The 12,536-nt window shown below is 39.7% G+C and overlaps 1 protein-coding gene across 1 annotated transcript; it reads left to right on the top strand.

The window, feature by feature from the left end:
• Positions 1–8,888: 8,888 nt before the first annotated feature.
• On the top strand, positions 8,889–12,384 carry en2a (engrailed homeobox 2a). The gene is made up of 2 exons (XM_061805426.1): positions 8,889–9,773; positions 10,695–12,384. Exons 1-2 carry the CDS (start codon positions 9,266–9,268, stop codon positions 11,009–11,011), a joined length of 825 nt encoding a protein of 274 aa, XP_061661410.1. The 5' UTR covers positions 8,889–9,265; the 3' UTR covers positions 11,012–12,384.
• The last annotated feature ends 152 nt before the right edge of the window (positions 12,385–12,536 follow it).

Below are 12,536 nucleotides of genomic sequence, written 5' to 3'. Positions count from 1 at the left end.
TGCTGAGTCCTAACTTAAAACGAGCCTGAAAACATCATGTGACGTCACTCCGCCTAAATTTTACAATGTGTGACGAAGGAGTGAAATAATATTTTATTTTTAAAAACCCAACGACCGACTGATGCTGGAGAGAATTTGTCACTAATGTCATCATGAAACTTTTTGTTCAGGATATGACGTCACTCAGTGGGAGCATCTCACCTGTTTGTGACCCTTTAAATGACTTCCGGGGAGATTTGAAACTTTTGAGTGTTCATTTTGACTTTGGTTTCTCGCACAAACTGAATATTGCTGACTTTAACCATGCAGAGAACTTTGAGAGTCATTAACCATTAAGCAGTGTAAATAAATGCATCCATCGATTTTTTTTTTTTTTTAAATGACCGTTTTACGCATGCGCGCTAAGAGCATCCGGAAAAAAGTGAACGCGCACGAGCGCCACGTGCACGGCCCCGGGCCCGGAGCTAATGGCATTTTCAATTAACACTCGGCAGTGACGTCATTACGTACACATGCACTTACTATTCCATTACAAGATATGGATTGTACACTTTCATACCATGACGTATTATAACGTTGACATTTTTCAATTGTATGGATTTGCAATAATTTCATTGATCCATGCCCGCTTTCCAGCCATTTATTACCACTTTTATTTCAATTGATTGAGATGGGGGAACGCCACAAATGAGGAAAGACTCAAGCTCACTTTAAAAAAAATATTGTATTATATTGAACTTTGAGCTTCATAAAATATAATCGCGATGCATTCCGTTTTATATTTACTTTCTGGCCACTTCATTAGGTACACCTGCACTCTTTTGATGCAGTCCAATAGAGGGGGGGGGGGGAATGAACCATTAGATAACTTAAAACTACAACCTGAATGAAGAGTTTTTATTTACAATGTTTGTCGAAAACAAAAAATATATATTAAGCGTCCAATTCATTAGGTGCACCTGCACTTTAAATCAATTGATTAGGAGGGGAAAACCAGAAAAAAAGTACCACATTTTCGTTTAAACAATCAGAATTAAAAATCTACTTTGCGTTTTTTTTATCTGACAACTTTATTATTGTACTTTTTTTTTTTTTTTGAGTGGGTGGTACAATTTCAAAGACACTTGATTAGGTACAGAATTATATCACCTTCCCTACAAAAAAAATCTGCCTGGCAACAGCGTCTTAAAATACACCCGTTTGTAATTTCATGCTATTGTCGCTATTATTTCACTACATTGTGACATGATTTCATATAATAATAATATTTTAAAAAAACATTCCCATCATGCACCGTTATCACACTTCATTAGGTACATTTTTTGTCAATACATCGCAATAGAAGAGTAGAAAACTGCACTGACCAAAAAATATAGATATTAAAAAAAATGAAGATGCTCGTTATGTAAAGTAAGAGTACAGCTGCCCTCTCCTCTGCGTGTAAAGTTTGCGCGTGGAGCATGCCCCATGGACGACCCCCCACACCACCCGCCCCTTTAGTCCCAAGTCCACGCATCCACCCAAGGACACTCACGAGCCACAGGTGGACTTTGACGTAAAAAAATAACTAGGACATTTTTTCTTTTTGCAAATAATAATAATAATAATAATAAAGTAAAAACAAAACTTTCCCCCAAAACGCTCAAATTCTATTTCTCACAAAGGAGAGTGAATTCTTTTTTTCCATTGTTATTTTATTGTTGTTGATTTTTTTTCCCATTTTAATTGGCTCTTATTAAAAAGGCACGGTTTAATATTCATGCAATTTGAAAAGTACCTAAATATATTTCTATTTTTAGATGATTTGCTTTCAACATTTTTGTGGAACTTAATAAAGACAAAATTTCGAAAAAAAATGTTTGAATACTTCTGAATTGCAGTCATGTATGTTCATTTAATAGCTTTTTATAAAATCTGAACAGTATGATATATTCAAAATCCGAACCCTAAATTATTATTTACATATTTTTATTTGGCTGTTTTGAATTTTCCTTTCATAAATTTAACGTTCCCAAAAAATAAAAACAATACAATAAAAATGTTCCACACAAATCATTGTGGATCAGAAACTTTCCCATTTTAAGTATAGATATCATTTTCCGTTACCTTTTTCAAATATTTCATTAAAACCTTGACATCTTTTTTTTTTAAAATATTTTCCCCACCATATTCAGCTTTTTTTTCCAGTGTTAATAATGAATCATGACCTAGAAATTCTTGCAGAACACGAGTTGACATTTTTAATATGTATATAAAAAGATAAGCATGTGTAAGGTACACATCATGCCAAATACAAAAGTGAAGTGCATGTAGCATGGCACATTTTCTGTTTTAGTCAACATTTTTACTGTATTTAATATTCTTTCCACCTTTTCCAATTCATAACAGCTCACTGTTGAACATTGTAAGGCTAATTCCAACCGTAGCATCGAAGTTTCCTTTCCCAGACACAACAATCACTTATTAATCTTTTTTTTTTTTTTACGTTTGCGCTGGCCTTCCTCTTCGCTGATTGGCTGAGTGCCCTCACGTGGTTTCCGACTTTTGCTTTTCTCGACATAAAGGCTGAAGGAAACCGGATTTATTCCTCACCTCATCGACTCCACGACTTTGTTTGATGTCTAAATATGTGCGAGCGTGTTTCGAAAACATTTTTGGGTGGGGATGGGGTGAGAAAAATAAGTGGAAGACAATCAATCCTCGTCGGCCCCTTTGCAGCTTTCCCTTAACTTTGAAATGCGCGTGATCGCTGTGCCGTGGAGGCGAAATCGCCTTTCGATCGGGATTGTTGTGATTTGAGGACCACTTAAGAGCACAAACGAGGCGGCGCCGGCGTGCGCGAGCAATTAAGGTGTCGTCGGTCCCCATGAAGCCCCCATTTGAATGGCGAGCCCGGAGAGTCTCGCTAATTACGGGAGAGAAAGATTAAAAAAAAAAAAAAAAAAGTGGATTTTAATGTAGTATCGCCTATAGAAAAGTCACTTCCGAGTTTTGGAATTTTCCATGTGGTTAATGCTTAAGAAAAATAAAACAATTCTATTGTTCCTTGTTTTTGTGTCTTTAAGGGTTGCATTGCTATATGTAGATGTTTTATTATGTCATGCGTCGCATTTGTACAATAAGAAAATGTACAACATTGACTTTTTGTCATTTGTACAATAACGTTTTTTTAAGATATGAAACTAACAAGCTCCCTTGATCGATTCAATGTATACTTTGGAAATTACACATTTTTAAAATGGAATATGTATACAAGTCGTGAGACTGTTTCTTTCTCTATCAAACTACAGCAAACAGTAATAATAATAATGATGATGATAATAATAATAAACCAATATTAATATTTGATTTGAATTACAACAATATAATATCCTTAAAGAGTAGTCGTACTCTGTTTTAAATTACAACTGTGGATAAACATAGCACGAATTATATATATATATAATATATATATATATATATATATATATATATATATATATATATATATATATATATATATATATATATAGTTGTGTTAAATTATAAACGAAGGGTGGGGAAAAAAACATTTAAGTCCCAATTAGTGTACTACAACTATTTGTAGTTAACCTTTAATTGAATTCAATTGGTTTTATGTAATATTTTACAACTTTGAGTCACAATTTTTTAAAACCCATAAACAAAGATAATACGCAATACAATAGGAATGCATTTCAATAATAAATACTCCCAAAAAGGAATATAAGGTTTTTTTTTTCTTTCGTGTCTTTTTTTTTTTTTTTTGAAGTAATTGGACAATGATGGCGTCTGACCTTTGGTGTCAGAACACTTCCGGGTTTGGACACGCACACAAAAACATCATACACGAAGGTTATCCATAGAGCGGGGGCTGTTTCGGGGGTGGGGGGGTGTCTTTCATATTGTATGAAAGGCACAGGAAGCAGCAGGATTTAAGTGGGGGGGGGGTGGGCGACCCCTGCGTGGGGATAGTTTACAGACCCCCCCCCCCTACGCAAAAGGGGGTATGGGGGAGTCTGTGATCTGTGAGCTGGCACACATGATGGCGTCCATTCACAAATCCTCCATGTGCGCGTCACCTTTTGTAGTGCAAGACCGCGCGCGCCCCCGCTTCTGAAAGTGGGTTATGGGAGCTCAAGGACACGGCACATGCGCACAAGACGCGTATAGTATAGTCGCGAGTGGGGGACTGCATGCCAATTGGCTGCACACACCCCCCCCCCCAAAAAAAAAAAATGTCATTGCATTTGTAGTGGCGCTAACACACACGCACATTGCAGGAACAATGTCACCTCGTATTATTCTTTAATAATCAATTACAAATGCTGCAGATTTGACTCACGCTAATCATAATAATTCAATCATGCGTGAAAAGCATGCAGCAGTCTTACACCCCTCATGCATCATTAAAGACAACATGACGGCCTTTATTACTTCAAAATCATAATAATAAAATACTACGGGTGTCCAATGATTAAAATGCAGCAACGCAGTCGGGCCAAAGCGTTCCCCAAAAATAGGCCAGTGGGTTTAATCTTCAAAAAGAATATTTATGATTGTAAGGCACTGTAACATTGTGCGCAGTTCAAATATTTACACTGTGTATTGTGCGCAACAAAAACTAATCGTACCTTAAATGTTCAAAAATGAAGTGTTTGTTAAAAAAAAAAATTAAACGCAAATGTATTGTAACTGCACATGTAAAGTAGAAAGTGTACTGGATTGGCTTGAATAAATAACAATTCAACAGGCTGTATGCAATGTTTCAAGCTTTACGCTAATATCGTTAGCATAACGTCACTTTTGAAAGTTTTTGGAAAGCGAGAGGAAGAAAAAAATACTTCAACAAACAAGTCTTGTTGGCTTGGCTTAGCTGATTCAAAAGTAGAAAAATGCACATAAAGTTATATTTTTTTTAGTGTGACAAAAAGTTGACGTTTCATGTTTTAAAGTATCAAATGTACTTGATTCAGGGATTCTCTCGCGTCCCACTAGAGAGAGCCCGCGTACCACTCGCGGTACTCGTGCCACACTTTGAAAACCATCGTTCAATTGCTCATAGGGAAATACAATATGGTTTTTGATAAAGTTTGTACCTTGCGGGAACGACACAAGTGTGACGATCAAATGGATTCGTTCTCAAAAGTGTGGTATGAGTCCCAGAAGTGGTACGCAGGGTGCCTTTTAGTGGTCCATGACTCAATCGCCCAAATCAATGTTTAAGATGTGCATCGTTTTACATGAGCCTGTATTTTTTTTAACAATCCAGTATATAGTATGTTTGTGATACAAATACATGCATTTTATCTGCAACAGCTGCTCGTTTGGAACATTTTAACTTATGTGATATACAATTTTATTTATCTCATCTTATATATGAGCAGTATACATTTTCAAAAATGCGCACAAGGTTACTTGTCCTATTGGCCTACTATGCTACTGTAGTTTAGTGTTGGTCACTGCGATGGTACTTGGAGAGTTAAGTATTTTTTTAAGTGGTCCTTCGTGTGAAAAGTTTCAGGACCGCTCATTATATAATGAGAGTCATAAGAGCAAAAAATGGCAATAAATATTTTTTTTTTAATTTTTTAATTTGGACTATTCCTTGTGAGAACAAAAATAGGTCCTTATATCGGCAAATACGCATGCAGTTTGAAGTCTTGAAATAAAATCCCAATTGACGCTGATATGCTGACACTCATACGTTTTAATAGTATTTAGTCGTGATTTTGACAATTCATTGTAAAAATGTCACTAAAAATAGATACAAAGGCTACCGTGAAGACAAAAGCACATTTTTAAGTTGAGCATTTAATCTTCGCTTTGACCAAAGACAAAAAAAAAAAAAAATAGATTGAAGTCTGCATATTCACTTTTATATAAGAAATGAATCAAAAATATATGTTTTCATATGAGAAAAAAAGTGAAAATGGGACTCAAACAGATACCGTTATGTTGCTGTAATGCCCAAAATATATATTTTAAAGTCATTTTTTAATCTTGAGTTTCAGTTTTTAAAAAAATGACACAGAGGCAATGCTTCCTAAAATTACAAATAAAAACTATACTTTAAAATATAAAAATGAAACTACAATTGATGCACATTTTCTTGTGATAAGAAAAATAAACTTCTGAGTCTTACTATCACTTTTCTTAATGGAAAATAAAATGTTTGTACATTTTTTTTAACAATACAGATGTACTTTCTCTAATAGAGACAAAAATTGAAATTTTAAACAATAGTTTGTAGTTTTGCCTGTCCCTGAGAAAAGAGACACAAAAATAAATGCAGATTCGCTATAACAACAAATACATATTTTTGAAAGACTGCCTTTTGGTCTTGATTTGTGAAAATGTCATCAAAACTGAGGGAAACAATCTAAAGTCTAGTTTTTAAGTCTTGATTTTGACTATTATTTGGCAAAAAAATGTAGGCACACGTTGTTATAACGGCAAAAACACATTTCAATGTTTTGTTTTGGTTTTTTTTGCCTCAAGGTAGTGATTATATATTCCCATTGTGACAAAAAACTACATTTTAAGTCTAGTTTTGCGTGTTCATATTAAGTCTTCCGTGTGAAAAGGACACCGAGTTGAGGAATGAATTGCTCAAAAGGCGGAATGTTAAATTCCCACAATAGGAAATCAACATTTCCCAAGTCCGGTTTGGACTCTTGAAGTTGACAAAGGGCCGAGTCTAGCTTTGAGCCTTGCTGTGCACTTGCAAACACTGCTACCATGGCACATATACACTTGTAGCCAAGTGGAAATCACACCAGCAGGGTGATTTAAAATGGTTCCGAGTGGAAGAACTACATGCAGAAAGATGGCGAGATATCCATAGGAAGAACGCGTGAGGGATCGTATTGTGATGTTCTTTTCGGCGGAAACAAGCCCGACCGGCGTCTTGTGCCTCTATTGTGTGCTGCCCATTTAGCGCCTTGCTTCCACTCGCAGCGTGACAACAGTGTGTGTGTGTGTGTGTGTGTGTGTGTGCGTGTGTGCAATCAGAATTCAAATGGAGCTTCCAGGAGTGCGAGCGTGGCACCATTCCGCATCATTTGGGCATCGTCCAGCACCCCCCTCCCCGAAATAAACACAACAATTTGGATGGCAAACTCATCCGCAGGTCCTAAAAAGATCAATGCAGGTACTTGAAATGAAAAGGAAAAGTGTGAATGAGAGCCACACACTCACCCTTCCCCTCGGTCGATCTCTCCTCCTTCACGCCTGCCCCCCCCCCCCCCACCCCCCCACACCCCACACCCCACACCCCGAAGCGTGCTCTCTCTCTCCTCGGCTCGGACGGTCGGTCCCCGGGCAGCTCGCTGCAAAGCGTGCGTCGGTCCCGAGAGGAGGAGGACTACTACCAAAAAAAAGTTGGTCAGCAAAAGTTAGCCCCAAAAGTTTTGTCTTTGGCGGGTGGAGGAGGGTGGGGGGGGAGGGGGAACCCCTCCCTGCATCAGTGGTTTCCTTTTTTTTTTTTTTAAAGAGGATATGGACCACGGGTCAGCGTGGGAACACTTGGGGAAGCCCCCCACCCCCCCAAAAAAAAGACATTGTATAAATATATCGGGCAGTAGTAGTAGTTTTGCAAAATGTACAATTGTGAACATGGGAGCAGACTATAAGAGTCCAAGAGATATGAGGCAGGAAAGTTTTCAAAAGAAAAAAAAATATGTATTTAGATATGAGGTCAGACCAAATTTTTCCTTCATCCGCTGTGGGACTACATTGGTGTGAAACCTGCAGCACTGGGGCCAGGTACGGCCTCTTTCACATGCACTTCTAATATCAATAAAAAGTCAACCGATAAATGCGTGCAATACAACAAAACTATTGCATCATTTTTTTTATAAATGTATAATCACAGGATTATAAAACATGTAAGGTTCCTAATGAATGATGTCGTGATTTTCAGAGGTTTATATATAGAAAAAATGATAAAACGTTTAGAAAATCGTACAAAATTTGGTATTATTTTGGTTCATTTTTGAGCGATATTTTCATTTTATTTTTGTCTCTGCCGTTTTCATACACCCCTCGAAAGCACTTAATTCGGCCTAGAAAAAAGCAGTAATCATTTATCCCAGAAATATTCATAATATATTTTTAAAAAGGACATTCATTTTTTTTCATAAATGTAGTACAGCTTGCTGCAAACTTTTTGTTGTGTTGACTTCATCTATTTTACATCCTAAAAATCTCAATTGGTTGATACAGTGTAGGCAACCTATGGTTCGGGGGCCATATGAGGCCCCACCAGAGCACTTGATCTGGTCCGCCTTGCAATTATTAACAAACAAATTTGCCTGAAAAAAAAAGTCTCTGCTCAAGTGTATTCAAATACAGAAATAATGTGTTATCTGGGGAACCTTTGACCAATCAGAGTCCATAACGTTTCTTACATAATTATTTGGGCAGTTTTCACGCCAGATGCCTTCCTGAAGCAATTCATTCTTTATCCTTGCTTACGCTATCGCACTTTTACGGGCAATACATGGAATAAATATTTTAGTAGCCTATTTTCCCCCGAATCGCGATGTGGTATTAATGTTCAAAGCATGCATAAATGTTACAGTGGCTTAAAAAAATTAATATTAAACATACTTGAAGGACAAAACCTCTGCCTAGTTCAGCAAAAGAAATCTACAGCTCGTTGTAATCAATTACCGGAGAGAGCCTCGCAGTGGATTTTTTTTTTTTTTTTTTTTTGGGGGGGGGGGCTGAAAAGGCGAAAAAGGGGGCGTGCGCACAAAGCTTGAGAGCCCACGTCACGTGGCCTGGCTCCAGGCCTCCCATTGGTCAGAGGCACGTGTCTGGGAGGACAGTGGAGACACGTCACGCAAGGGGGGGCTTCTCGTATGGAAAATAAGAAGCAAACTCCGGAGTGAGAGTATTAAGAGCATCACTTTTTTTTTTTTGCGAGCCTCTTTATTTAGTTTAGTTGAAGGCGTTCGCCGCCGCGGACGTCTCTGCATGTAAATGTGCGCAAATGGCTCGGGCGCACTTGTGAGGGCAGCGACGCGGGGGCTATTATGTCCAAAAAGTATGCTTTTCTTCGAGGACGCTACCGCGACGCTGTGCACGGCACTCTCTAACCCTTGCTGGTTGTAATTATTGTTATTAATTATTATTATTATTATTATTATTGCAATCAAATCACCCCCAACTTCGTGCATCCGAAGCGCACGGGAGGAGAGCCGCAAAAAGGGTTAAACATAAAGACAGCGAAGGGGGAGAGAGGAAAAAAAAACGAGTCACAATGGAAGAGAACGAGCGCGGCAGCAGAGACGACTCGGCGGAATCGAACAGAGCCATCCTGCCTCTGCTGCAGGTTCAAGGGGGCAACGCGCAGAACCCGCACCGGGTCACCAACTTCTTCATCGACAACATCTTGAGGCCGGATTTCGGACGCAAAAAGGACACCGGAGCGAACCACCAGAACCGCCGCAGGGAGAGTACTTTGTCGCCCCCGCCGCCGCTGCCGCCGCCGCCTCCGCCGCCGCCAGAGAGCCTCGGCAGTCCGGCGGCGCCCCAGACCGAGCCGGTGGGCAGCACGGTGCCCGCGGAGGGCACCTCCACGCCGCACGCGGACAAGCCAGCCATAGCCGCCGAAGAGCACCTGAAAGCCCGCGGGGAGAGCGGAGACCAGTGCCTAAGCTCGGACTCGGACAGTTCCCAAGCCAGCTCCAACGCAGCCCCGGCCCAGCAGCCCATGCTGTGGCCCGCCTGGGTGTACTGCACCCGCTACTCGGACAGGCCCTCTTCAGGTGGGTGCACATGGCACGCCAACCCCCGAAAGTAGTCCCGGAACACTGACCGACTTCGAGCTGCGCGCGAGCGGCTCGTCGAAGCGTGTGTTTACCTTTTCGATTATTGCACTCGAACAAAGCAGGGCTCTCTCTTTGTTTTTCCATTTTTAAAGTCAACTATTTTAAAATATATATACAGATAACAAGTCAACGGATGCGTTTCGGGAGGGGTGGGGGGAACGTTTGAATTTTTTTTTTTTTACTCGAAAACTGCGTGCAAAATAACACTCGACGAGACGCTTTTCTGACGTGTTGCGTGAATGCGTGCATGCATTTGTTTGCACCTCCCCTTGTTGTTGTTTTTGTTTTTTTTCTCTCTCTTTTTGCTTAACGTTGCGCAAAGCAAAGTTTTCAGGCGTCAGCAGAAAAACAAATTATACGAGTGTCATGCGTGGATGAAATGGAGCGGAGTACAACTTGTTCTCATGCATTATGTAGCTAGAGGAGGCGACTACTACGAGTTGTAGAGTTTGTGTGTGTGTGCAGACACACATGCATCGCGACTGTGTTTGTGTGCGTTTAATGTAAAGAATTAAAATTCATGCCTTGCGTCTCAGGTTCCGAGTTTCAGATTACAAAAATGCATCACGCAACATGGCATCGAGTAACAATCGGTGGAGCTGTTTTCAGAATGGGAAATTAAATTCAAAATAACCACTGAATAAACGTGCACGTGAGTGCTCGTTAAACACACACACACAAATAGTTATTGCAACGCAACAATATTATGATATTGTTAATTATGTGTAGACACGCGAGGAGGGGCGTGTTTCCTTTCTGAGGGAAATAATCTGCACGTTTTGCGTCATGTTTTGATCTGCACGGAAATACGACAAAAGTGGACAAAATATAAAACGTTCTGGGTTGATTGGGTTGCAGGTCCGAGATCCCGCAAACCAAAGAAGAAGAGCACCAGCAAGGAGGACAAGCGACCACGCACGGCCTTCACCGCCGAGCAGCTGCAGAGACTCAAGACCGAGTTCCAGACGAACCGCTACCTGACCGAGCAGCGGCGCCAGAACCTGGCCCAGGAGCTGGGCTTGAACGAGTCCCAGATCAAGATCTGGTTCCAGAACAAGCGCGCCAAGATCAAGAAGGCCAACGGGAGCAAGAACACGCTGGCCCTGCACCTGATGGCGCAGGGCCTGTACAACCACGCCACCGTCACCAAGGACGACAAATCCGACAGCGACTGAACACGACCCTGCTTTTATTTTATTTTTTTTTTCCCTCAAAACAGTCTATCCTACCACACAGAAATATAAAGCAGAGTATAGTGACGTCAGCTCACACGATCCCACTATATAGTAATATTAAGATGCAATAATATCATCCAACAACAAGGGCCAGTTTAAGAGAGAATATACCAGCATAAATCCAGAGTCTGCAATATCACGTCTATACAAGATGCTGTATGAAGTTGTCATTGTCTGTCCCCCCCCCCAAGCAGGAGTTTCTAATTAATGAATTACTTATGGATGCCATCCAGCATACAGTATACATATATATGATATAATGATTGTCATTTTTACATCCGGCACTTCTATATGAGAAGAAACAAGTCCAAAGAATGTTGGGTTTTTTTTTTTGTTTGTTGTTGTTCCTGCTGCATCAAGGCTACTGTGAATTTAAAATCAATGCTAACACCATTTTGTTTTGAAATCATGTATAGATATGAAGAGAGAGAAAGAGAGAGAGAGATGTCTATGGCATTATTTTCTAACATGTTGCTTATGTGCGTGTTTTATTTTAAATAGCAATATCAACCACTGCTGTGTTAAATGAATGACTGCCGCCTCTATAGTGACCTTGTAGCATTCAAACCACAAGCACTCATGCAGCTTGTGTTCTTGTTCAATTTTCTACAGTATTTGAGGACATTTATCATTGCAAAAGGCATCCATCTGTGACTGTATTAAAAAAAAAAAGGACTTCACGTGTATTTATATAGATTCTATTGAAGAAAAAAAAATCTATCCAATGACCAGTGTTGCTTTAGAGTAGGTATCTGAGGTGTTTACACTGCTTGTTTATCTTGCAATAACTTTTTTGTTTTGTTTTTGTGAATGGAAAAAAATGTGTCGACGAGGCCTTTTGCATGAACGCTGCAATCTGTTGTACTTGGGGGGCAAACAACTTTGTTTATAAAGAACAAACATATGACCAAGCTATCGGGGTTGTATTTATGGATCTGGGGCCGGGGTAACTTTTCGCCTCTAACTGGCCACGAAAAATGAACCCAACAAATGTTTCTTAGTATTATACATTATGGGCATTTTTGGGAGGGTAGGCTTTTCATAAAACTGTTTGTAGAACTGCTCTCGGGGTCCGCATGTGGCCCACGGGGCGCAGTTTCCCAACCCCTGCCGTACGCCAAATTTCCGTTTGTTTGCCTTTCAACGTTTTCTGTTGTGCATCTGCAAAAACAAGTGTGTGTGAATTTAAAAAAAAAAGAAAGAAAGAAAAAAAAGACCCACCAAACCGAAACACACTTTGCCTTAAAAAGTCCCCATGTGGACTTTTTTGTGAAACAGAACTGTGCCGAATCAGATAAGCAGTATTACTTCAAAAAAAAACAAAAAACAAATGCAGACTATTCTAGCTGAATGCCTTTTACGAACACTGCTGGTATACGACATCATGAATTTACTCATCAGTGTAGAGCTATCTATCTATATATATGAACAATGTTTAAATGAAATGACAGCACAGAGTTGTAAA

This window comes from Syngnathoides biaculeatus, chromosome 19 (assembly GCF_019802595.1).
Source record: "Syngnathoides biaculeatus isolate LvHL_M chromosome 19, ASM1980259v1, whole genome shotgun sequence".
NCBI lineage: Eukaryota > Metazoa > Chordata > Actinopteri > Syngnathiformes > Syngnathidae > Syngnathoides > Syngnathoides biaculeatus.
Note: the sequence above shows the minus strand (reverse complement) of the source record. Positions and strands in the feature narration are given on the sequence as shown.

Bases quoted from the DNA above. Each gene is read 5' to 3' on its own strand.
- en2a (XM_061805426.1), top strand. From the start codon at position 9,266: ATGGAAGAGAACGAGCGCGGCAGCAGAGACGACTCGGCGGAATCGAAC. The intron at 9,774-10,694 runs GTGGGTGCACAT...ATTGGGTTGCAG, and splicing joins CTCGGACAGGCCCTCTTCAG to GTCCGAGATCCCGCAAACCA.